Source organism: Chlamydotis macqueenii, chromosome 3, assembly GCF_036417535.1.
Source record: "Chlamydotis macqueenii isolate bChlMac1 chromosome 3, bChlMac1.mat, whole genome shotgun sequence".
Lineage (NCBI taxonomy): Eukaryota > Metazoa > Chordata > Aves > Otidiformes > Otididae > Chlamydotis > Chlamydotis macqueenii.
In genome coordinates this window covers 117195776-117222510 of record NC_141558.1, presented here as the reverse complement: position 1 = coordinate 117222510, position 26735 = coordinate 117195776, and the positions used below count along the sequence as shown (strand labels likewise).

The window sequence follows — 26735 nt, the reverse complement described above, 5'->3', positions numbered from 1 at the left end:
CGCTTTTTGAGCTTCCGTGCAAGTTACTACAATAGCAGTAGTGCTATGACTTTTGATTCTTGCTAAATCTACTATACAACACCTTACTAAAGAATGCTTTCCATATGGTGTTATGGGAGAAGGAAATTTGGGTTGGAAAGCCAAACGTTTCTTTAGTTACAAAATAAAGCAAATTTTTTATTTGCTGAGGGTTCTGAGAATAATTGCAGCTGCAGAAGTGCAGACACCTGTATATGCGCATGTAACTTATGTAAAATGGATTTGAAGTAAGTATAAGTCTTAATTTTTCAGAGTTTCTACTATTAGAAAGATTTGTATCTTCAGTAGGGAAGCTTAAATGGACTGCTAATAAAGAAAAATACAAAGGCATATGCATGACAGAGAAACACAAACTGAAACTGTAACAGAAGATTGAACTTGCAAGAGGAGGGAGAGAGAAATACCATTCCGTTATGGTCCACTCTCTGAAAAGCTTTACTTGAACATCTGTAGCAGTAGTAGCAATCATTGTGTTTACTTAATTACTGGAGCTGAATGCTCCAGTAATTAAAATGAGAATCTCTCTCTAGTTCCAGAAAATGCTATACTACTTCTTGTGAAAAATCAACAAGACTTGATCTGTTAGATCAAATGCATTGATATAGTTGCTAAATTGAATACATCAACTTTACACTGCCATTACACGTCGAAATTTGGGTGCTGGTAATTACAGTATATTTTAGCGTGCCCTTTATCTCTAATCTTTCTTTGATTATCTCCAATTATTGGCTTACATAGTTTCATTCTTTTTTTTACTCCTGTGTATTAGACTATATAAGGTGAATTTCAGCCCTAGTTCAGGCTTTGTGTGGAAATATGAGCTGATTCCAACCCAAGTTCTTCAGTCACACAGAACCGACGCTGTAGCTCTGAAAAATGTTCATAGTGGGAATTCTGTGTGCTAATGCGTGATGTCTGAATCTGTTAATGGTAGTCAGCATTGAGGTGAAAAGGGAGAGCACGCCCATGCGTACAGGAATTGCGCATTTTTAAAAAGGTGTATGAAGAGTGTTCAGAATTAGAAAGGAGGCTGGGTTTATTTCAAGTAAAGAGCTGGCATTTTCTTACATTGTGGGGCACAGATCTGTGTACATTAGAAAAATAATAAGTTTTAATTCCGTTTACTGTTGGCCCTTGCATGTTCTTGCTTTTTTATCCCCCTAGCCTATCTCAAAGAAATATTGACATTAACAAACAGGAAGAGTATCAGAAATATTTTAGCTATTGTGCATGTTGAAGTTGGTGTTTTGTTTTGGTTTTTTTTTTAATGTTTTTAACGAATAGGGTGGAAGACCTGCAATTCAAGCAAGTGTTACGTGGCTTTTTTTTATATTAGAAAAATTTTGCCTGTGCAAACATATGAATTAAATCTGCAAAGCATTTTAAGTAGACTTCAGCAACTGGACTTGGCAATCTGCTTGGAAAGAAAAGTTGAATTATTTAAAATATGCTTGGATTTAGATGGCTGCTTCTGGACCCAGTGTAATGTCTGCCAAATATTTAATTTTAGTTAATTATAGTGATATTCCTTGTTCTGTGTTGAATTCTAAAATGTCATTTCGTTGCTAGGATGCTGGGGGAAGTCATCACAAAGTCTCTGTTTCTCCTGTCGTCCATGTCCGAGGGCTGTGTGAATCAGTTGTGGAAGCAGATCTTGTGGAAGCTCTTGAAAAGTTTGGAACCATATGGTATGTCAAGAAGTGTAAAGTCATGTCTCTGGACAAGTTGGGAGCTTTATTTAAGTCTCTTGGACCTCTTCAAGTACATTGTGGTAGCCATTTGAAATCCAGAACTTAGTTAATAGTAAAGCATAAGGATTTTCTAGTTGTGTGAAGATTCTGTGTTTCTGTATATGGCAAGTCTGGTCAAGCAGAATTGTAGACTGTCTGCTATCAGACTTCAGTAGCATAGCTAGTCCTGGCCTTAATATGAGCTGTAGCTAAACTAAATTGCAGAACAGCACAAGGGTCGTTGTCTTCATATAAGTGAATATACCAAAAGTAAGGATGGGCCACAGAACAAATAATGCTTTTGCCTATGATTTCATATGGGAGGAGTGCTTGTGATATGGTTAGGACCTTCAGAATGAGATGGTTGTTCAGAAAAAGCCCCTTCAAAAGTCATATAGCCTAAAGATTCCTCATCTGTGAACAAAATAGTAAAGGTGAATGGGTAAAGCCAGCTTATTCTCAGTTTTAAGTGCTTCTTGGAAGCATGTATTTCTTTTCAAGTAAATGCATGTATGAAATCAAATAGTTTTATATGTAGTACAATAGCATTTTTCACTGCCTTAATAGTCAAATAATTGAATTATACTTGTACCAGTAACTTAAAATAAATTAATAAAATGAAGTGTCTATAAGCTTGTTCAGGAATACATATAGGTATTTTTACTTTTTTAAAACTTAGTCAGCTGACAAAGCTTCTTGAGTTTGTCTGTGTCTGAATTTGTTTAATTAGAATACTTCTGTTTATTTCCTCTAAGGTAAGTTTTGTCTTAAAAATAGTATTTTAAATTTCTTAGCAACAGCGAAGATGTTTAATATATCAATTTTGAATGTGTTTCATAATTTGCATTTACTTTGATCCTTTACCTCATAAATGGCTTTAGCAAATTTTTTGTAATATTAATTGCAGTTCTAATAAGTTAGTAGATGATTAACTGTTCATTGTATTGGTTGAAAGTTTTTATGCATTATTCTTTTTCAGGAAAACAACTGCTTATTACTTATTTATCTTATAGCTGCATTTCTTTGTTTCGTGCAAATGCTTTAGAAGTGTGGTGACCAGGTTTGGGAAGTGCAAGCAGGGAGACCTATGTTTCTTTTATATCCTTGTTTAGAAAAAACACATAATATATGACAGTTTTGGCAATTTGGAGTTGTTTTGAGTAAGCATACAGGAAAACTTACTGTAATGTTTCTCTCACCAGCTATGTCATGATGATGCCATTTAAGCGCCAGGCTCTGGTGGAGTTTGAAAATGTAGAAAGTGCAAAGAAATGTGTAACATTTGCAGCAGATGAACCTGTATACATTGCTGGACAGCAAGCCTTTTTCAACTACTCAACAAGTAAGAGGATTACTCGGCCAGGGAACACTGATGACCCATCTGGTGGAAATAAAGTTCTCCTGTTGTCAATTCAGAATCCTCTCTACCCAATTACAGTGGTATGAGTCTTCTTCTTTTTCTTTTTTAATGAAATAATAAAAGCCAGGGAGCAGCAATCTCTGTTAAAATTTTTCCATTGTACTATTATTTGTTAAAATTGTACACTGTTAATTTGAGTCAGGAATTAAATTCCTACCAAAGCTTTACACCATCTTCACATAAGTAACATACATGTTCTGGAAAAAAGTTTTTTTTGAGATGATCCACTCTCATTGTACGGATATTTTGCAATACACGTGAAGACTTCAGTGGTCAGGATTTTGAAATGTTTAAGTTGCTACATACTTCTGAAATATTTCCAAATGTGTTGCTGCAACAACAGGAATGTAATTGGCTTTTAGGCTCTGAGTGATGTAAGCTTAAATAGCAAGTAATTTTTCTAGTAGGAGGGATTATTCTATTTCATTCTTAAGTATTTACTTTGTGGAAAGTTGAAACCTTCATCTGTTGATAATCAGCTCCACTTTGGTGGAAACTTCCTCACTTTTATTTGGGCTGATACATTTTACTTTTCAGTATTTTAAGTCATAGCATATGTACACTTGCATCCTAATTTACTGCCATTTATTTATGGACATGTGCATGTCTTTTTAAACTATACAGATATTTTTTGCTATTATTTAAGAACACATGTTTTCTCATGCATTGAATACTTGTATTTTTCATAGGAATTTTATAGTACACATTAAATTGCACAAAAGTATTTCAGGAAAAAAATTTGAAAGTCTACTTTAAGCAGACTTGTAATAATATGATACAAGCATAAGTTACTTGTTCTTAGGTAAATTTATAGGATTGTGTTGATCAACCAAAGTGTTTGGGTTGTGTGGAACCATATAACTTAATGCGAGGACTAAGTCTTGTTTAATGTGCTGTATGTTATGTTAGCAAATTGATTGAAACACTTAATATTCCTGAAATTACTTCAATCGGTCAGTTCCGTATCATGCTTTTTGCTTCCCTGTATTGTGAATGTCGATAGGTTTTTGCCTGTTGATTCATTAGTGGATGATGGATTTTCTTTCTACTGTCAGTTTTCTTTGTAGAAAAGCATGGCAAGGTATGAGTTGCTTTTTCATCAGTGTTTAGAAATATACCTGCTTTTTGCTGTGTGAACAAATCCATTGACTAAGTTAAAGTATTCTTTGTATGTAACTATAATACAAATTTTGGAAACTATGTTTCATTCATGCATTTTAAATTTCACTTGCATAGGCAGCTGAGTTGAACATAGACGCTTAAGGAAATTGATAGCAGAAGCATGGTTCTGGGCTAGGAGAATTCTTCCTGCTGCTCCCAACTCTTTGTCTAGAGTATACCAATGAGCACTAGAAGCAGACAGATTTCCAAAATTACTTGCAAGCATCAGAGCTCGTTGAAGATAGTGTAAACTCCCAGTCAAAGCAACTGGGAAGAGCAGTTGTACCCATAACAGCTTAGGAATGTGATGAGAAAAATGAAAATTTTGCACTTGGGCAACTGGTTAAAGAAACACTTAGCTGAAGAATGTCTCATGCAAAGTCTGCGTTATTTAAAAAACCAAGCAAATAAACAAACCCAAAACAACCAAAAAACCACAAAGCCCACCAACACTTCTTCCTCTTCAACACTTTTCTCTCCTTAAATATGAAGTACAGATGATAGACAAATTAGATGAAAAATTGCAACCAATTTTAAGTGGCAAGTCTGAATAACTGCATCGAACTGTTATATAGTTCTTAAGAGCTTTTATTTGAAAACAAGATGCAGTTTTTGCAGAGAAATTGATCTGCTCAACGACATCTTGTTGAAGAAGCTAAATAGTTCTAAAATTTTATTGCAGCTTATTTCCTTCATTACAGTTGTGATGTGCTTCTTTTCTAGCAGAGTTTTTTTAGAGGGGCATATGGCAGTGGAGGGCAAGAAGGGCAAGTTAACTGCATTTAATTCTTAATTGCTTTTCACCTCTTTGTGATGAGGGTTTGGTGTTTTGAAAAAGTTCTGCCGAAGGTGTCATTTGAAGTTCTGTTTCCCAGTTTCCTTATCTGTGAGTAGAACTTTGTCCGTGATTTGTCTGTAAGAACAGACATATTTGTTCAAACAGACTTTCTCAATGTGACCGCTCCTGCTGCAGTCATTACTGTCTGCTCAGCTGTACCTCTGCTGTTGCCTCTTAGGTCTCACTTACCTTCTAAACCTTCTGTATGCGCACTAGGAAGGTGCAGTATGCCTTGGCAATTGAAATGTTTTAAACTTAACTGTCGGCAGCTTCTGAGATTAGGTTGCTGCACCTCCTTTTTATGATATTCTACTATGTATATAATGTTAGTATTAATTTTTTTATTTAAAATATTTCACTTGGTTGGTTTGGTAATCTAAAGTAGCTGAATTTAAAATAAAATTTAAAAATCTAGCTGTGTGTGTCCCTGCTGGCTAATGACACTGATGGCATTTTGGGTAGAGCTGACACAACTCTTTTATTTATTTATTTATTTTTAATAAACCAACACAATTCTTTTTTTTAAAAAATAAAAAACAGCTTTTTTTTTTTTTTTTCTTTCCTTTAAATTAAGTGGCTGTGAAGAAGTCATTTGAGCGATAAATTGTGAAGGGAAGTCATATGCCTGAAAATTAACATAACCTGGAGATGGAAAGTTTTCAGGACTCTTTTCTCTACAACGAGAAGAGATGGAGGGCAGCTGTTTGTGCATAGAAAATATACCTATAAATGATCTCAGAAATCTTGTTTGTCAGGGGTTCAGGCTATTTGAATCCTTTCTAAAAATGTCCATCTTCTGAAAAATGTTAAGGTTTACAGTCTCTGCTTGCTTCATTTAACTACGCAAAACACTCACTGCTGAAGCAAGGCCACTGAGTGAGCATAGACAACGTGTTTGGTTTGTTGTGGGTTTGTTTGTTTGTTTGTTTGTTTTCATTGTAATATGCCCATATATTAAATCTTATGGTATTTTATATAAGCCAGGAGTTACCCCACTGCAGCTGTAGCCAGCAATAAGACATCCTCTTTTTGCAACTTCTTGTTGGTGGAGCGGGAGAGGGTATGTGGAGGTGTGTGTTTGTTTTGTTTTTAAGAAATCCAGCATGCCCTCCACCTGTTTGCCTCTCAATTGCTCCACTTTCTGCAGAACATAATAATAAATACTGTAATTACTTCCTTTCCCTCTTCTTCCTCTTGTACCCCAAGTAAACCTGAGGATGTACACTAAGATCTTGGAATGAGCATTTTGGAAGTATTTGGTTTAGATATAAAGAAAGGAGGGGGTTATATATAAAGAAAAATTGTGGTAGAGTGTTTCACTGAGATGTCTGTCTTTGCCCGCTAGGTTTAGCGGTGAAAATGGTTGTCTAGTAAAGCTTATGTGCTTTTAGCTGTTTGAATGTCATGTAACAGGTGAATTGTTTCAAGAAATTGCAGTTGGCAGTTCCTGTTTGTTCAGGTTCTCAAGCCTGAGTCTTGGGAATTCTTGAGTATGGGTGTATAATCACTCTAAAATAAAGTTACTTTTCTTGGCCATGTTCATGCTGGAGACTAGTTTCTAGTACTATGGTGCCCGATTGTTATGTGTGATTAGCTGTAGTTTAAGATGCTCCTAGCACCACATCATAAGCCTGTCCTGATGTGAGGCGAGCTTTTCTCCTTACTGTTTAGTTCCCCTGCAAGCTGAAGATTGTCTTCAGTTTTATTGGCTTCTTGTAATATAGACAACTACTGGTGAAACCAGAGTGTTAACAGTGAGTTCGCATGAATCCAGTGTTTCCTGTCGGTTTTCTCTGCCTTAAGTGGAGAAGCATGGCAACCACTTGCAGTGTCTTTTGATTCAGGTGAATATGATTTAAATTCTCCTTTTGGTAAGCTACCTAAGATTACATCATGGACTACCCCGCTTACTCTTCTGAAAATGAACATGAACAATTAAAAAAAAACCCTCAGATGCTCATCTTATGAAACGAAATGTGCTATAACTACAGTGTTACTTTGTCTCTCTTTGCTTTGGTAGAACTGCTGCAGTGCATGCTTGAAAGGGAGCACAGCGTGAAGCATGGATGCAATTACTGGGTTTTAACACAGTTGAAGATAATTGTTAAACTAATGTTTGCATGAGTACTTCTTACAGAAGTTTTCTCCTGTTTTTCAGATTTGACTGCCTGTACTATATTAATCTATAAAAATGCTATTCATGAATGTAGAAATTGTATAGGGACAATTATAAATGAAAAGTTAGCAAGCCTTTTCTGCGATCTTTGGCATTTAAATGCCAATGCAAGAAAATGTTCTGTGGACCTAAAGTGTTTGAAATTTCACATCTGACTAAAATATTTTTTTTTTCTTCTTCCTTAGGATGTCTTGTATACTGTATGCAACCCTGTTGGGAAAGTTCAGCGCATTGTTATATTCAAGAGAAATGGAATACAAGCTATGGTTGAATATCCTTTTTGAGTGTGATTTTTTTTTTCTTTCTTTTTTTTTTTTTTTTCTGTAGGTTCTTGACTGCAGATGGTATTTAGCGTGAGAATGTTAGAAAAATACTGTATAATTTTGAGACCAAATTATTTTTTAATTTCTGTCTAAGACATGGTAATTTCTAATTTCTATACGTCTATAAGACAAAATAGGACTTGCACATTTCATCTCTATAGGAAAATGACATTGTCAACAATTGTCTTGATAACCATGTTTATAGGTGGCCCTAAGGCTAATAATTACAGGCATGGAATATGTTGTAGATTACACAGTGCTTTATACACAAAAGTTGCATGGCTTCTGTCTGTGTGGATATTCAAGAAATGGATAAGGGATTGCAGAGATACTGTTTGACTTCTTCTGACTCTTCTAAAATAGTTCAGATATATACTGCTTTTTTTACTAGTCTGACTTTAATAAAGCATGAGACCAACTTAGGCCTCCTTGATCTGTTTATCATGTGTTGAGGAAATTCCTTGCTCTGTTATCCTACTATTTACTGCATTTGTAGCATTAAGTTGTACGTGGAATGAATGTTCAGAGTTGTTAATGTGTAACTGTGGTTTGCAAAGTCCAAAGTCTGATGTGATTACACCTTAGTTTATAAAACTCTGATAGCCCTCTTCCTCGAGACTGATTACCCTCCATTTCTGAGCTGTTATCTGGACAAAATTGTATGAAAATCTCTAACTCTTTTGTGGTTTCAGATGCTACTGATCTGGCAAGTTTTATTAGTGTGTCACTTCTGTAATATATGACTTAACTGGTGGCTGCATTGATGATTTGCCAGGCAAAAAGAATTATCCTAACTTCCATAAAAGCAAACTAATTACTGTTTATCTATGTAGAAGACTTAAACTGTGTGTTCTTACAGACAGTAGTTTGACTGACTATAATAGTGTGTCATGTTTGTGGTAATCAGTGTTGTCTGGATCAGATGACTGGTACAGTTCGGGGTTATTCTGCATCTTGTGAAAGATTAGAGAAGTTGTGGGGAGGATCCTACATGTACTCGGAAGCTACCATACTTCTGTCCTTTGAGTTAAATTCTGCAACATGCCTTTTCTTAGAAACAAAACCAACCAGCAATTGAAAGAAAACTTAGAAATGTGAGCAGCCGCAGCATAGGTAAACAGTTTGGCGGGAGGGGGGAAAAAGTGAGCTTCAAGACAAGCCTTGTCTGAAAAGTTCAAAAACGAACTCAAATTTCAATGCTAATTGCAGTACCCACTACTTTTGCAGATGTGCTTCCACAGTTCCAGCCAGTGTCAATTTCTTAGAGGTCCGGGAAGCTTAAGTTTTCTCACTCTTAAATTCCACAGTGAACCTACATCACCTTGGAAGAAGTTGGGCTGCAGGCATGTGGTAAAACAGAAGGCATATGCTATTGATGCAGACTGCTTCCAGAATTTCACTAAATTATGTGAAAGAATGGTGCAAAATGTCTGGTCTGCTGCAAGATTCAGACTTTCTGACACCATAGGTTATTGAGTATGTCTGAGATCATGGACTGCCATGCGCCAAGGCTTAGGATTATTTTCCTGCTAGTCATAGAACTAATTTTGGAGTATGTAGAGGATATGAAATAACCTACATATTGGACCCTGGTGCATGCATCTGATTGACCAGTGGATTTAAAGTAATCTGTTGTATTTTTTGATGCAAGATGATTATGTGTTCATTCAAAGTATCTCGCTTAGTTCTGTGGTTTTATTTGGCTAGCAAGCTAAAAAGGGTGTACTGTTTCTTAGTTCTTTTTGCTGTAGAGTAACTACTGAGTTCATTTTCTCTCTATCCACAAGTCTCTAGTTAATGCTAGCTGTGAGAACAGATGCATTGTCTTAAGTCATGCCTTCTTGCCCTTGGGCTCTGATCCCTTCCCAAATGATGCAGCTTGAACTTTCCCTTCAAATATTCTCTGGACTTGCTGCTAACTTTCTTTGTCCTATAATGAAAAGTACTAAATCCACCAGAATATCTCCTTCCAAACAGTATAAGCTCAGAGCATAAACAAAGCTTGCATCTATATAATCCACTCTGAAGAATTTACTAATTTATGAATGATCTCATCTTGTGATGCTTTCATCTCAATAACAGTTGCTTAACATAAGTTGAACCCATATATACGTCTTGGTAATTTTATATTGAAGTCTGTATAGAGTTCTTGTAAGGTATAGAATCACAGAATAGTTAGGGTTGGAAGGGACCTTTAAAGGTCATCTAGCACAACCCACCTGCAAGGAGCAGGGACATCTCCAACCAGATCAGGTTGCTCATAGCCTGGTCCAACCTGGCCTTGAATGTTTCCAGGGATGGGGCTTCCACCACCTGTCTGGGCAACCTGTTCCAGTGTTCGACAACCCTCATGGAAAAAAAAAAAAAAACCAAAAAAAAACAACACAAAAAAAAAACCACCCACCCCACCAACTTTAACTTTTCCCTAATATCTAATCTGAATCTACCTCACTGTATTTTGAAACCATTAACCCTTGTCCTGTCACAACAGGCCCTGCTGAAGAGTTTCTCCCCATCTTTCCTGTAGGCCTGTATACCATAGTGAAATATCAGTGGGCTACAAAAATAAAGCTGTATCAGAAGAAAGGGACGTGAATGAGACACCTGGAGGAAAAAAATCCTTAACGTAATGTGTATGTTTGAATCAGTGTTTTGTGCCCAGAAGGCGAAGGCTGCACTCAATGGAGCAGATATCTATGCAGGATGCTGCACACTAAAAATTGAATATGCAAGGGTAATGCTTGGACCTTGTCTTTTAGTTTTACTAGAAAAATATATATAATCAAGACTTAATCTTTTTCACTTTTGCTTTATTTGAACAGCCAACTCGACTTAACGTCATTAGAAATGACAACGATAGTTGGGACTACACTAAACCATATCTGGGCCGACGAGGTAGGTTTTCATGTGTTATTGCTGTAGATGTTTGGCTATACTAATGACAATCCTTTTGTACGTGGTCAGGCTGTATCGCAGTAGTCATTTCAAAGCAAGCCAGTGCTGCTGAAGGCTGTGTTCACAAGCCAGGAAATTAACCCTGAGCCTTAGTGCCCCCTACTGCCGTGTGCTTGAGCCACTTAGTTCAACAAGGAGCCCACACCTGCAAGCACCTTCGCAGTTCTCAAGGACTTGCATTTCTCCAAGCAGCTCTCTCTCTTTGGAGGAGAGGAAACCTGGTACAGACTATTCCTTACAAACTACAAACTTGCACACTGCTTCTCCTTCGAAAGAACTCTTTTCCCCTATGTTGGACGAGGCATTAAGAAGGATAGAGGACTTCAGCAGGCTGACTCTACACTTCATCATGCACCACATCGGCATCAGCAAAAAAACCCAAACAAACAAACAAACAAAAAAACCCTCTGAAAAAACTCAGACTTGCAATTCACCTTGTCTGCATACTGCATGCACCACCACCACAAGTTTTTAAAGGAGGACACTTTCAGTACTTCAGATTTGTATGGGATGAATAAGATGATAGACTGTACCCATTCTGTTCAAGCTTGTATGTATGCTGGTCTTATTTCCCTTAAAATTACAGCTGAAAAATTGATAACCTCCAAAATTAAGAACCTCTCTTGTTGATATCATTGACATTGTAATCTTTCTATTATTTACTGTATGTGAGAGTTGCATTCAGTCTTAATAGTGTAAATATTGTATAGTAGTAGGGAAATTTAATACTTATCTGTAGATAGTTGGAACTGAGCAGCAATATCTGATAGGTCCCCTCAGTTATATTTAAGCATTAAAATAGGGAGATTCGTAATTGGTATAGGCATACTGTCTCTTAAGTACTCAGCTGTAAAAATTACCAGAGCTTAACTCATGTCAGTAGAAACTATGACTTTATATGTAAAGACAAACTGCTGTCTAGCCTAACTCCTGTAAAGTGTTTATTTAAAAAAAAAAAAATCTGTAACTATTGAGTGCAGTGTTCAGTAACTTATGTATAATAACGTGTGCAATGTAAAGTTAGAAAAGTGAAGACAATGTGTCCAAGATAAGTAGATACTCTATCAAAGGCTATATGAAGACCAGGGCTTTGGCTGTCTCAAGTGATAATGCACTTTCGAAGTAATTCTGCAGAAACTTGGGCTTGTAAAACTGTTGTATAACTAAAAACTTAGCACTTGAATTCTCCAAATGAAGTTCTTGTAAAAAGTTAACAAGGGAGCTACAGTATTGGTTGCAGCTTGTAGATTATTACTCTTTGTATCAGGATTCTTCTTTTTTTTCTTTTTTTTTTCCCCTCAAATCCCTGAGATAAAGAGAATTTTGAAGAAACGCAAGGGCAAGAAAAAAATCTGAAGGTTTGAATTTGAGAAATCTGAAGAATTCATTTGACCCTCATATCTTTTGATCATTGCGGTGTAACATTGTGTATCTAATTACATTATGTAATTGGTCTGCAGACAGATATGGCTGTATGAACTAAATGTTCACGAAACTAGATAAAACAGTGGAAAATGAAAAACTTAGGATATGTACAGCTTGCTCTTTCTCAAGAAGTCTCACTCTACTCTTTTGTTTTCCTTTTGTTACTTGACAGCTTGTCTCTATTTTCTGTACATCACTCTACTACACATAAGAGGAAAAGAATTAGACTTTTACTATATATCTGTATATCAAGCTATATTATATGTAGCATGATTTTTCATTTACTGTGTCCAGATCCATTTATCTAGAAAATGGGAATATAAATTGTTGAATGAACACTGAAATGTACATTACAAAGCAGACAACTAGAGCAGGTTTGCCCATAAGCTAATCCGGGACTCTGTTTTTTTTTTCTTTTTATTTGTGAGAGGGAGAATGGTTTCATATTTCTGCTTCACCTTACTCTTGCAGCAGTGTTATTTGGTTTTTGAACGTAATGTGACCCAAACTGTAGGGATCTGACTGCAGCAAACAAGATTGTAGCCCAAAGGAATTTAATTCTGAGGACTGGCATGCTAATATATCCTTTCAGAATTTGACACCCCACCCCCCCAAAAAAAAAAAATCTTAGGATGGAAATACATTTTGCTAATGACTTAAAAAAAAAAAACAAACAAACAAAAAAACCCCACAAAACAAACAAAAAAAAACCCCAACAAACAAACAAAACAAAACAAAAAAAAAAATAACCCAAACCACCTGTTGTTAGTTCTTTATGGTAACAAATTACAGATTTCCCCATACTATTTCTCTACTGAAGTAAACTTCCTAACAAGTGCCTGCTGCTATGAACCCATATTGCATTACATTGAACAAAAAAAACCTACCTGGCTTTTAGTATTCTCCTTGTTTTTAGACAGAAAGTTCAAACTGTAGTTTGAGCATTTATTTTGGTGGTAATATCAGCATAGGCAGTGACTCAAGGATGTAATTACAAACAAAACAAAAAAACAACAAACCCGAAACTTAAATTAGGTTGTAAATAATCTTTCCTTTCAGAATTATTTTTAACACAGATGAATTCTGTGCCTGTTTGCACAAGTATATGTACTGGCAGAGTTGAGGGCCTTTGTTCAAGGAAGGAACAAGTATGGGGCAAGAAGAGAGCAGTGGGCTACACCATCATGAGGAGGAAATATTTGTCAAAATATGTTCTCCTAGAATTCTTTACTTGAAGAGTATGGTCCTTTACTATGTACTGTGTGCAATTTCAAAGGATTTAGCTCCACTGACTGGAATTCTAAACTTGATTTTTCTGAAAGATGATTACTGCATACAGTTTTAAATACTCAAAATACTTGATATGACTGCCCATTTGCTTTCTAGGCCCAAGAACCAGAAATGTAACCCTGAAAAGGGAATGGAAAAACGAAACTTGACAAAAGAAGTCTTTCATCTCTGTATTTGAAGGCATTCAATACTGTTCTCTCTTTAGGCTTTATTGCCAAAGTGAATATCTGACTTAGAACCTGTCCTAAAAATCCTGAGCAGAAAGGGCACAAGTCTTTTCATCTCCCACTGTTGTGTTGTCTAATGCGAACAGTTCCTGTTTTTCAGGGGAAATACCTCCAGCTGCATTGGGCTGGAGTTGCCGTTTTCAGCAGTCATACTTAAATTTCCTGGGAGCTGTTGTGAACTGATAAATATCTTGCCCCATCTTTTCAACATGGCTTTTTTAATTGTAAGAAACCAATTGTTGCTTACCACAAAGAAATCTGAAAGTTTAGATTCTCTTTGTCATGCAGCATGGATCTGATTAGAAAATACAGCCTTGGCTGTGATGCACTACTTTCCTCCAGTAATGTAGACCCCTTGCTTAACTTTAAGTTCTAGAGAACTGGGTTTTCTTAAAGGATTGACCATTGTTTAAGTGCATTATTCAGTGATGTTTTTCTTCAGTTGAACTGTTATGTGCTGCTGATAATGCAATAATGTACAATCCTTTCAGCACACCCATAAAATCAGTAGGTGTTCTGTAAATATGTTTGTACACATATGTAATGCTCTCTGTTTACTGATTATGAAACCATGTAATACAGGTTGTTGTTGGCTTATGCTGAAACTTCTTGAAAGAAGCCCACTTTGAAAATGTGTTGCTGTTGAAGCAAATATTATGATTCAGGTACTGTCTTTCAAAAGTACTGCATTTCAAATTTGTTTTGAGACACATAGGTAAATCCTGCTGTATGGTGTTATCTATACTAATGTGTGGTGTCTGTTTAGGAAAACTGTTGGGTATTTCCATAAACTTAAAATGTCTGCATCTCCTCATTGGCCACTGCCCCAAATCGACTTAAGTGCAATTTGTTATACGGATGGCAGTCTTTTAATTTTGGTAACCCAGGGCTACAGCTTGTGGTTTTAGACATATAATGAATGAGAAATCATTTATAAAATTTAAAAGGACTCAAATTACCTTTTTTGCTTCTTAACTAGAAGCTTTGTGTCTTAACTGGAGAAATCGAGTGCATAGTTGTGCATACTAAACTGTTTTCTTTCCCTTCCCACATGTTAGACAGAGGGAAAGGCCGCCAGAGGCAAGCTATTTTGGGAGAGCACCCATCATCATTTAGACATGATGGTTATGGTAAGTAAAATAGGATGACAGGTGTTTATGATTTCTTTACATGTTATGTGGAATTCTAAATATTCAATCAATGCTTAATGGTGGACCCCTATGGCATGACTAGTTCACTATTGTACTGTATGTGCAGTGCTGTCAGTCCACATTCTGAAAATGCTAGTGATTCGCTGAAATCTATGTGCCTTTATTGCTATACCTCTTCCTTTCATGGAGAGCATCTGGCTCTACAAATTTATTCCTTGGAAGGATGTTTCCTTTCAGTTGCCATCACTCTAGCAAGGGACAGAAAATGAAATCTGTACTGGGAAAGCGTTTTTTTTTGTTTTTTTTGTTTTTTCTCCTAGAAAATGACAACATAGCTTGATCAATGGTTTGATGCAACACAGAGCTCTTTGTTCTTGCATGCAAAGCTATGAATTCTGGACTTTGTGTTTCTTCTAATTTAGCTAATTCTGAAAAGGTATTGCCGTGTGACTGTATAAGGATGTTTTGGAATTAATGCTATAAAGTGCTGCAGTTGTTACCAGTGCTATCTGTAAATTAAGATCTACCTGTCACTGTCATGTGTTGGACCAAGACCTCAGGGCTAAGAAACTGATGTCCCCAGTTAGATGTGACTTTTCTAGTTATTTACTGTCTTAATTGTCAGATGCAATGTGCTTTTTCTTGCTTCTTTCTTTGCAAATGTATTTATGGTATTGTACAATGTAGCTTGACCTCCTACTCACTGTTTCCAAAGGTTCTTCAAATCTCCAGAATTTCCAAGTTCCACCTTGTATTCACTGATACTCTTTTTTTCATTCTTCTGATATACCCTTCTACCTTAAGTAATATGGCTGTCTCCTCCTATACCACTGTCTCCCTCTCATTACTGCTTTTTGCTGGGGGGGGGGAAGGACAAAAGGTTCCTTTTATACTTTATGCTTATGAGAATTTCACATTATTTTTGTCTCAGAAGACCAAGATCCTCTCCTTGGTCTGTAATACTGATGTTTTCTCTAAAGAGAAGTTTCACATACTAGTAATGTCTCGTCATTAAAAAAAAAAAAAAAAGCCCAAAACCCAAAGAAACCACCCTTGTTTATTTCAATGAAACCTGTCACTTTACCTGTAGTGGAAAATAGGACAGCTTCATTTTGCATTAATGCAGGGATTTAAGTATTCGTATTTCTTTCAAATGAGCTGTTTCTAGAAAGGCAGTCTTCTGACTTAATCTCTTGTTTTTGGAAACGAGCTGTGTCATCTCCTCTCCTGACCTCTGGCTAAAAGTTTACTCCTTTTGGTTTGTTTCCTCTACTTTAATATTCTTTCTCGGTGTCACATAGCTCTATAAGTAGACATGGCAATATTGTTGAAGGTTTATTTTAAATACTTCTTCTGATAGGTTTATGTTCAAATATTTTGTATGGTGCAGGGAAGATATGCTTTTTATAATTACTGAAATTTGTTTTTTCACTTGAGTATAAAAACAATACCATGATACACCTCCTTCCTTCTTGTCTGGTAATGTAAGAAGAAACTTGAAACATTAAAGAGAATAGAGGGGTTTTTGTTTGTTTTTTTTTTAAATTTGTTTTGGGGTTTTTTAAATTGGAAAAAGAAGTAATGGAAACTGCTGTAATGTTGTTCCCCCCCTCCTTTAAGTATGCATTAGGTATATGGGCTTTAATGCATGATTAAGTAATGAAACTTGCTTCAAACAGTGTGAAAGCATGGTCTTTTATCTCTGTAGGATCACATGGTCCTTTGTTGCCCTTGCCCAGCCGGTACCGAATGGGATCTCGGGACACTCCAGAACTTGTTGCTTATCCGTTGCCCCAGGCATCCTCCTCTTACATGCACGGTGGAAATCCTTCTGGGTCAGTTGTCATGGTTAGTGGGTTGCATCAGCTAAAGATGAACTGTTCAAGGGTCTTCAACCTGTTCTGCTTGTATGGAAACATTGAGAAGGTAAGGCATAATTTATTAGAAACTGGGAAACTACTATAGTTATTTTAATTGTTTTGAAAAAAGCCTGGCTGACATGGTCTAAAAGTACTTCCTAATATCTTCTAGAACTCTTGGTTGAGCTGTTGCAATGTCACTTTTTCCCTTACCTATCTTAGGTGAAATTTATGAAGACTATTCCAGGCACAGCACTGGTTGAAATGGGTGATGAGTATGCTGTGGAAAGAGCTGTCACACATCTCAACAATGTCAAGTTATTTGGAAAAAGACTTAATGTCTGGTAAATGTGTTTTATTAGATTAATGGTCTAACAATGGGCAGATAGAATGAGGTTGCAAATGAATGATATCCCATTGTTCTGTTATGATTGTTGGAGTTATCATTTCCAATTTGCTACTATTATTTTTTACTTATTACTCTTTCTAGTTTTATTTATTATTATTTTTTCTATATTAATAATGCATGTTGGGACTACATGGATTGGCTGTTAAACTGTATTCCCTAATATATCTTATCCGTCCTTTGTATATTTTTTTAAGGAAGGCGTCAAATCCAACACATCTTGTTCTCCTTCTATTTCAAATTGTAAGGAAATGTCAGCTCTGTTCTGGTTAGATCAATAATCTGCATGCAAGTCTTAATTATTTAAGAAACTTTAACTATATATATCCTTAAATCCCAGTGTTTCCAAGCAGCATTCAGTAGTTCCAAGCCAGATATTTGAACTGGAGGATGGCACAAGTAGTTACAAGGATTTTGCAATGAGTAAGAATAATCGCTTCACCAGTGCTGGCCAAGCATCGAAGAACATCATCCAACCACCCTCTTGTGTGCTGCATTATTATAATGTTCCCCTGTGTGTAACTGAAGAAACATTTGTAAAGGTAGGCAGTTGAAATGATTGTAATATATAGTGCTTTGGGGCTCTATCCTAGCTTTACACTGTGCTACTTTTAAAAAGAAATAACTGAGATAGTTACAGCATAGCAATTGGAAAAGGACTTGTTTTTAAAATAGGCTTGTAGTCTCTCTATATAGAAGCTGCTATATTTTCACAATTGTGGTGTTATTATATTTTTTTTTTAACATGAGAAACAAGATCTTGGAAATGAAGTTGAGGAGCTTAATGTGGTTTTTTTTGTTTGTTTTTTTTTTTTTTTTTGGGTGGGGTTTTTTTTGTTGGGGTGTTTGGTTTTTTGGTGTTTTTCTCTTTTCTGTTGAGAAATGAGCAGAGACTCACACAAAGCCAAATACAGGGAAAGTTAGGATTACAGTTTGCAAAAGATATACTGACTCCCTGAGATAGTTACTCTAATGACTGGTAGGATGTTTTGGAGCAGAGAGAAGCATGCACCTGGAGCAGTTTGCACAGTTAAGTCCTAAATGAACTCTGGGTGCTTAAAACAAGCAATACTGGCCCTGTCAAGTGGAGGCGGTGGTAAAACTGATGAAGTTCAGCAAGTTCTTTTTCAGCTCAATACAGATTTTATTTTTATTTTTATTTTTTTTTCCCAAGCCCTGTGTGAAAGTTAACTCCATGACTGGTGTGCTTGTAGGTACAACTTGAGACCTACTGTATTGAAGTGAGAATGTGAAAAACAACTTGTTTTTACTTAAATGTGTTGCCTGAGGTAGTAGTAATATCTGTACTCTTACAATTTCTGTGCCTATAAGATCCTATCCATCATGGGACAGCACAGACATAGAAGCCTTGTTTTCCATACTATAGAATGGTATTCTAAAGAGTTACCAATCTAAACATTGGTTTAGATGTTGGTAAACATTTATTTTTAAAATAATAATTTACCATAAATCCTTGGCAGCTCTCGTAAAGAGTCAATATATTCCTTTTTGTGTGTCTCTTCCAGGAACTTGGAATTTTTGCTGATGTGTTTATCTGCATTTTTACTGAAGTTTTACCTCTTATTTTATTTTTGTGACAGTTATGTGAGGATCATGAAGTTCTCAGCTTCATTAAATACAAAGTGTTTGATCCAAAACGTAAGTAAACTTTGTGCTGTTTGGGGAGTTATTTGAATTCCAATTTTGATAAGAGCATACACTGTCAGGAGACATTACTAATTCCCCTTCTTCCCTTTTTTATTTCTGATTTTGACAGCTTCTGCCAAAACATTGTCTGGTCTGTTGGAATGGGAATGTAAGACAGATGCAGTGGAAGCTCTCACTGTACTTAATCACTACCAGATAAGAGTCCCAAGTAAGTCAGTTTTACTGATCTTACCACTATACTTCTCTTTTTTTCTTTTTTCTTTTTTTTTTTTTCCCCTCTTATTTTCTTTCATGTTGATACTGCCTTTGCAAAAGGTGAGGCTTCAGTAGGTCAGTCTGCAGCTAAAAACTATGTTGTTCTTTTCATATATATATATATATATGCTTTTTTTAAATATGTATAAGTATACTGTATTATATATATTACAGTATACAAATACTATATATATTACAGTATTTCTCTAGTTTGGGTTCCATTAGTTTCTATCTAAGTGACACATTAATTTTTATCTAAATGATGCTCTTTCTTCTTAGTTTTTGAGTCATCCTGTAGAACTCAAAATATGCTCTGCAACTTTGAAGTTAAGGAAAGATGGAAAAAAAATTTGACTTGGGATAAAAAGAAGGCAGGCAGGAAAAGCATTAAAATCCACTGTCATGAAAATCAAACCTGATAGATAATGTCTTACTGAAGCTTTTCTCTGCATTTATTGTGAAAGATGTAAAATCGGCAGTGTCATTGGGCAAAAGATCTTTAAGTTACACAGCTTACTGCTCTGAATTAACTGCTCCAGTAGCGGGTTCTCTTTCAAATTAGAAATCATGAGGCCAAGCTGAGTTTAGCTCCAGACTAGTAAGAATGGAGGGAGAGTTCACCTGCAAAACAAGTGCACAGCAGACTACATCTGCACTGGACAATTAAGATAGTTTACTGGATTAAACGTCTGTGAACACATAGAAAAATTATATGACTTTGAATCTAGCCCAGTGTCTAATATTATTTTAAACTACCTTCTCCATACTGTCATGAATTTGTCTCCCTGTCAAGTGTTAACAGTTTAAATCTTTCCTGTACTTCCCACCCCTCCCCCACCTTTTCTTCACCTTCTCAGTAATGGACTGAGATTACTTCAGAGGCAGAATATTTTTAAAGATATTATTGATAATTTACTGTTCACAATTTCAGATTTTTCTCAGTTTGGAGAGGTGAAAATAGCAGAACAACTTACTCTTTCAACATGAAAAAGACACACCCTAATGTATAATCAAATATAGCTATCACAGGAAAAGATGGTATTTTAAAACAGGGACTGCTAGTTAAGACTTGCTGTAATAAGATTGTCTGAGGTTGGCTGAACCAGGAGGACATATCTTCCATTACCTGAAAGGCAAATGCGTCCTGCCATCCATGGGTCTTGGCGACCTTTCCAAATAGAGAGGGTTTTGTTTTATGCTTTGCTTTCTGCAGAGGCCTGAAGGGTGTGCTGGACATCGTGCTATTCTTCTCTCAGTCAAACACATAGAAATACTGTCCAGCGCCACTTTGTCTCTGATAGAAATGCCACATTCTAAGTCTTGACTTCCTTCAATATCTATGCCTTTTGTCTTTGAAATTGGCTGTTAAATACTACGTTTATAAATAGTTCATCTGGGAGGAGAGGCAGTGACAATGGTAAAGTCTTTCTTGTGTGTAGTACAGCATTTGGAATTTCTATCTACATTCCCTTGCAACCAGATCGATCACTTTGGTGTTATGTCTGAAAAAATGCTGGTAGACTATCAGTAACACCTACTTACAGGTCATCTGGTTCTGCGGGCCACTGGTGGGGGTAGGTGGGGAGATGTGAGCCTTAAATCTACAGAATTGGTGAACTTGTCAGGTTATGCAAGATAATCTTGATCAGGAGGAGAGCTATGCTCAGTAAAATGCTCTGAGTATGTTATATGTTGTCTCCTGACAGATGGCTCCAACCCCTATACCTTGAAGCTTTGCTTCTCTACTTCATCCCATTTATAGAGAAGAGGACAGCATGTTAAGAGCTACGGTCACCTTGATTTGCAAGTTTAAAACTACACTTCGTTCACAAAGCTCTAAAGTGGTTGTTATAATGTTGCCTTGTTTCAACTTAATTCTAATATCTTTTATCTTGTTTTATAATAAATGGATGTTCCTTCATAAATAGAAAACAGATTTTTTTCTTTTTGCCTCTAAGAAATACATGTTGTAAGCTTACTACAAAGTTTGTATTTTGTTAGTGTAGTATCTTCAAATGTCTAAAGAAGCACCAGTAGTATAAACAAGATTGTTTTCTTCCAAAAATGAAATATATTTGCATTTTCGATTATATTAAAGATTAGCAAGTATTTTTCCATTTGTAGTCCTAACTGGCAGATAGAACTATTACATCAGAATTTTAAATGTAGAATTTGTTTTTCAGTATGTTAAGTAGTGAAGTATGTTGCAGTACTAAAAAGCTTGTATTTATTAAATGCTTTAATCAGGTTAATGTTGCACATACTGAATTTTTAGTAGTATAGACTTGATTTATAGTTCAAAGAAAGCTAATGTAGAAAATTATTAAGTATGTGCACGTGTATGGTGTGAATTCATACTTATTTAAAGTGGTTTTGTTTTTTTAAAAAACTATTTTCCATTTGCATTAGCATGATGCCATCTATAGCTAGTCCCACCGTAGGGGCCTTTTAAAAAAATTAAAATTGCAAGCCTGTACCAGTGTGTTCATCCTCATTTTCCATAATTTAAACTTAAATCTTTGGTGTTAAACATATCCTCTTGACTTTTTTTAAATAGTGGTTATGACATACTAAGTGGTAAAAGTTGGATATGTGAAAGATTCACTGCAGTAGAAACCAAGGTAGTAAAAACAGTTAAAACAAAAAGCAATTGTCCATACCTGCACAACTCATCTGATGTTTTGTTTTATCTGATTTATCTTATATGTCTGTTATGACTATGAAAGAATCCATAGGGTGAATAGACTTGGCTAGCCTCTCACTTAAACTGAGGTAATCTAGGTGGGATTCAGGTAATGTAACTAATTACATTATGTTAAATTAACGAGGCTTCCACTTTGTGGAACATTATTTGTTTTGTCCCAGTACTTTGAAACCTCTATTCTCTCTTGTAGAATTGGAGTTGTGTCTGTCTTGCGCTAAACCCCCAGAAAAGGGAATCCAGGCAGGGAGGTATGGGAGCTGTTGTCCTAGGCTCTCAATTTCTTCCCCTTTCTGAATTTGCAGCAAAGTGTTTAGGGCTTCTTTTAGTTCTGCTCTTAATGGTCAGAGAGAAGTTATTTTATCGGATACTTATCATAAAAGTTATTTTTTTCTGTCTCTACAGATTTTACCTGTATCCATCCTTTATGCAAGGTTATTTGTGCAGTATGCTTGTCCTTGAGAGCTTATGTTGCAGTATATTTACAGACTGCGCATTGCATATGTCTTTAAATACAGACTGGATTTTCCCCATTCTTAATTTCAAGGCAAATACACCTTACCATACAGGGGAAAATGTCAGCTGTCCTTCAGGTTTTCTCATCAACAGTGGTTCATTTTTGCCTTGTGTACCTCCATTTTATTCATGCTTCAGGTAATTAGTATTTCAGGTATAGGAATCGGGCTTCTAATATGTCTGAACTGGGAACTGAAAGACAGCTGCTCTTTGGCAGCTCTTTCTGCATAGGGTTTGGAATGATACCAGCCTCCTGTCTGCTAGGTGGCACACTGACTTGCATTTTAGGGGCACTGCTATACTCTTTCAGCCTCAGTGACTTTCCCTCAGAAATTGCTTCCAGAGAGCTCCAGTGCAGAAGGCTATGTGCCATGTCTTGCTACTTGCCAACAGAAATGCTGAGTACTAGTTAAATGTTCTGTGCTACCTAGTGTGTTAACTGTAAAAGGTCTCCCCCAATCATTCATTTATCTTCCATCAACTCAAACGTTCTGTGGAAACCTGTTTCTTCTGTCATAACTTTTATTGCTATTTGTATTAATGTAGTTTCAGAAGTTAGTATGTTTGTAGTTGAGCATTAAAAATAATATTTGGTCCAGTTTGAGGTGTAGGATGGATGACCTTTAAAGCATTCAGGTTTTACAAAAAAAAAAAAGCACTTTAATGTTTCAGTGTCCTCAGTGGATCACAGCATTCAGTGCCTAAGATGCTCAAGTGAAAGACATCTTTCCTGTGGCTGCCCAGATCAAACACAGGACAGACCAGTTTTAGGTGTATCTGAGAGGACTTGATACTAGCTGGAAGTCCCAAATCCAAAATGTGCCAGGTGGGGAAGAAAAGAGAGAAGACTGAAAAATTGTTCAAGCTTCTTTCTCCTTAAAATAATAATCTCATTGATGTAGAAGTTAAGAACAGGAAAGATTGGTGTTTTGCTGTAAAAAGAAAACAATGTCTTGGGCCTACAAGGATGAACGCTTGTCCTCAGGGAGAAATTAGCTTGGTCTCCTCCTCTCACAAATGAGATCTGCGTTCACCTATAATTTTGCTCTTTAGAATAGAGCCAAAACAGTGGGGCAGGTGAAGAGTTAGTTGCTCCAAGGGGAATGAAGTTTGTCTGTCATTTGGCATATATAATCTAACGAGTAGATTAAAATTAAACCATTAAGGTCTCTGCAGCTTTTTCTGTCTCTTTTGCGTAAGCCATACAAGTCAAATAGTGAACATTGCTGTGCATATTCCCTGCTTGTAAGCAGCTGGCATTCACAGTGTATTATCTTCATGTCTGCTCCACAGTTTCTTTGGGTCTTTTTTAAAAAAAACAAACAGGTTTATTTTTTCTAATTGATCACCTTTCATTGGAGGTAAATGATATATTGAGGTGGAAATCTGTTAGTCTTCTCTCATGATATTCTCTAATCTTTGTTTATATTTTTATATTTATTTTTCCTTATATGCAAGAAATGGGAATAGTTAGTTTTTGGCTTTCAATACCACCACAGCAAGATATAATGTATCGCTAGGGTGATATAAGAAAAGATTTAAAAGAAACCATTCAGGAAATGTTTTGGTCTCCTGCTTTATGAAAGGAATGATACAACTTAATGTGGTGTCACTAAGTCTGTCTTTTAGTAAGAGATAATGTTTGGGGTAAGCTGGCTTGTGACTGGCTGAAACCCTCTTTGTTGTAATTAAATGCAACTTGCTCCTTTTCTTGCTTTGTGTTTTCTTGTGAACAGCACTTGAACTTGTTTGAATGTTATGATGAGAGACATTCAGTCTCTTATCTTAAATAATATGTCGAAGTGTGGGAATGTGAACACGCTTGCTCAATTATCATTATTTATTTATTTTCCACTTCTGGAATGTGAATCTTTGGGATTTTTTTGTGTTCTCTTGAAAATACCTTGTAACCTCCCATCTGTAGGTACTAGTGGGTTTTTTTAGCCATTCCAGGTTTTCATGTCTACCCAGTCTCTTGGTTTATTCCCTTCTGGCAATTACAGAGGTGGTAATAATCTCAAAAATAATCTTGTTTGTATTGGCATGGCTTTGGCCAGAAATAGTGTGCAAGAAAGCATGGGAAAATAAAACACTAGTTATGGGCTCAGCTTCCTGTGAAGAGTTCTTAAAGCACTCAATACCATTCTTCTGATTTTGACCTAAACTAGATGCAACTGTGCTGTGGTTGAGAGCCTCCCACCTTCACATATCTGGTGTACAAATGGTAACTTAAGAGTCCTGCTGTAAAACTTGCCTTGCAAACTGGCATATGCAACCACTGCATGGTTGATGCTATGACCAAGCAACACTCTGGCATGTTGTCATAGAAGAGCTGATAGTGCCCTCTGAATATGTGGCAAAAATGTGTCAGCCTTAAAGAAACAAACCTTGTTGATTTTCGTCCCTGGTAGCAACAGTCCCAAAGAAAGGGAAAAGTGTAAAGGGAAAAGCAGTCTGGTGCTCCACAGAGTGCTTCCCGTGTACTGGTTAGCTGCGGCGTACTGTGGTGCTGTCCTACATCATAGGTTGTGTTGCTCTAAGACCAGTGAGAAATGCCTCACTGAATAACAGCACAAGAGGAGTATGTTGTATGACCTGATTTGTTGTTAAATCCAAGAGTGAATGGAAAAATCCAATCTAAGCAAGGGACAAGTGGTGCTGCAAGGCCAGCACTAAGGAACAAGGAGTAGACACAGTTCAGTAGACCTACATTTCTCTCCCAGACTGTGGGGCTGACAATGGTGAGAGGTGGACATTAAACTGCAGCTGGATTAAGTGGTCTGATATGCAGGATCTCACCTAAGGCCATCCTATCTTAGAAGTGAGGTGTTTTTAACTTCCTTAATTTCTTCTAGCTTGTGCTATTTTTGCTCTTAATTGTTAAGACCACATGTTTTAAATTAACCTAGGCTCTTCCCAGCCTACCTTTGCTTCCATAAGGAATGGTCTGGGAGTGGACTGGAACGTGAAAAATGTTAATAGTATTCACCAGGGAAGTCTGAGTTGAGAAATACTTGGCATCATTCTTAATCTGTAAAACAAGGGATTCCCGTTTTTTTTTCCCTCACTTGTTAAACCTTATGCATGCTAAGCGAGTAGTAAGACAGTATCTTCTCAGTTATGCCATTAAAATTGACACTTGTGGAGAGGGGTGATCAGATGTGCTCATGTGATAATATAATGTTGCTAGCATACTATTTTGTTCTCTGCAAAAGCTGGCAGGGGCATAGTCTGAGATGAAAATAAGATGAAAACAAATAGCTGTTCAGGGTTTTGGATGATAAGCCCCCCCAGGTTCTGCTGCTAAAGCATCTGATTTGATAAAGGGTGAAAGAGCTTCCATTTCTAGACAGTTGTGTCATCAAGTTAAAAGAACAAAATATTTGTGTTCCGTTAAGTCTCCTAATGTGTAATACTCTTTCCTTGTTAAAAAGAAAATATTTCTTTTTCCAAGGATTATAATTCCCACAGGATGTAGAGGAACCTAATGCAGCCAGATTACTTGTGCTGTGCTTTGACCATGTCCCTCTAAAGGAAATACCCTCAGTCTCTTTTCTTGTGTTCAGAAAGCTTTGGTATCTGTCCTGTGCCAAGCCTTCCTGTTCTGGCCTTTCACAGCCAGCTCCCTGGGCTAGAGCCACGCATTAATTCAGATAGATTCTCTGCTCTTCCTCTTGACTGTTGCAGCTGCTGATGTGAGGTCTTAATTTGTGGCTTGATGTATTTAACTTTGTCATTCTCTGGTGTGTATGGACCAGCTGCAGACTGAGTGAGTCTTCATGCAAGGGAATAAGTACTGCAGGAATGTGCCAGGAAGCCAACAGCTATTAAAAAGGCAGGATAATTAACCCTCTTTTCCAAAGCATCCGGGACCCAGGACTGCAAATGAGTCCTGGCAGGGGCAGTGTAGCAGTATTCAGAACAAAACACTGAAATGGGCTTGTAGCATGGGGGATGGCCGAGGTTGGCAGTTGCTGAGAATACAGGATGTAATTACTCAATTTCATTACCTGTTTGTTTATTTTCTCTTGCCACCTTTTCTTCTTTCCGTTTGTGGTCTCATCCTTCTTCAAGCTAGTAAGAAAATTAAATTGCAGATGTTTGTGCTCCACTCAACTTGAAGTGGGTAATAGTCAAATAAGCCCCCAGAAGTTATTAATTGGAGTCCTTGCTTACTAAAACTCTCTGCTTCTGAATTTTCTGTCACTTAGGCTGTTAGTACAGCAGATGTTTCAGGAAGCACAATTTGTATTAGTTGATGCTTTCTCTACCATTTAAGTGTAAACTTCTGGCCATTTTAATGGCATGGATGCAGAGATTTACATGTAATATAGATTATGCTTCTATTTCCTCTTCTGTTAACAACAGCACTAGAACTGCTAAATCAGATTAAATCAGTGGGCTTTAGATAAGCATCCTGTCGAAAAGCTTCAGAAGAGTGTCTAAGAAATAGCCTGGTCAGACAGTGACTCGGGTCATCTTTTTTGAAGTTACTGCGTGGTTCTGTCTGAAACATAGTAACCTAAAACTTCACTAGTTTAAGGTGGGAATCCCACTCACTGCACTTCTAATTCTCACCTATCTTCTTAGGGGAC

The 26735-nt window shown here is 36.6% G+C and overlaps 1 protein-coding gene across 1 annotated transcript in view; it reads left to right on the top strand.

The window, feature by feature from the left end:
• HNRNPLL (heterogeneous nuclear ribonucleoprotein L like) overlaps nt 1-23850 on the top strand; it is a 29424-nt gene extending 5574 nt beyond the window's left edge. Inside the window, exons 2-13 of the mRNA XM_086745231.1 lie at nt 1609-1727; nt 2972-3209; nt 7550-7635; nt 10325-10421; nt 10510-10582; nt 14643-14714; nt 16444-16661; nt 16817-16938; nt 17341-17542; nt 18602-18659; nt 18778-18876; nt 20630-23850. Coding sequence (XP_086601357.1) covers nt 1609-1727; nt 2972-3209; nt 7550-7635; nt 10325-10421; nt 10510-10582; nt 14643-14714; nt 16444-16661; nt 16817-16938; nt 17341-17542; nt 18602-18659; nt 18778-18876; nt 20630-20685 — 1440 coding nt within the window. The 3' untranslated portion in view covers nt 20686-23850. The remainder of the gene's footprint in view (nt 1-1608; nt 1728-2971; nt 3210-7549; nt 7636-10324; nt 10422-10509; nt 10583-14642; nt 14715-16443; nt 16662-16816; nt 16939-17340; nt 17543-18601; nt 18660-18777; nt 18877-20629) is intronic.
• The last annotated feature ends 2885 nt before the right edge of the window (nt 23851-26735 follow it).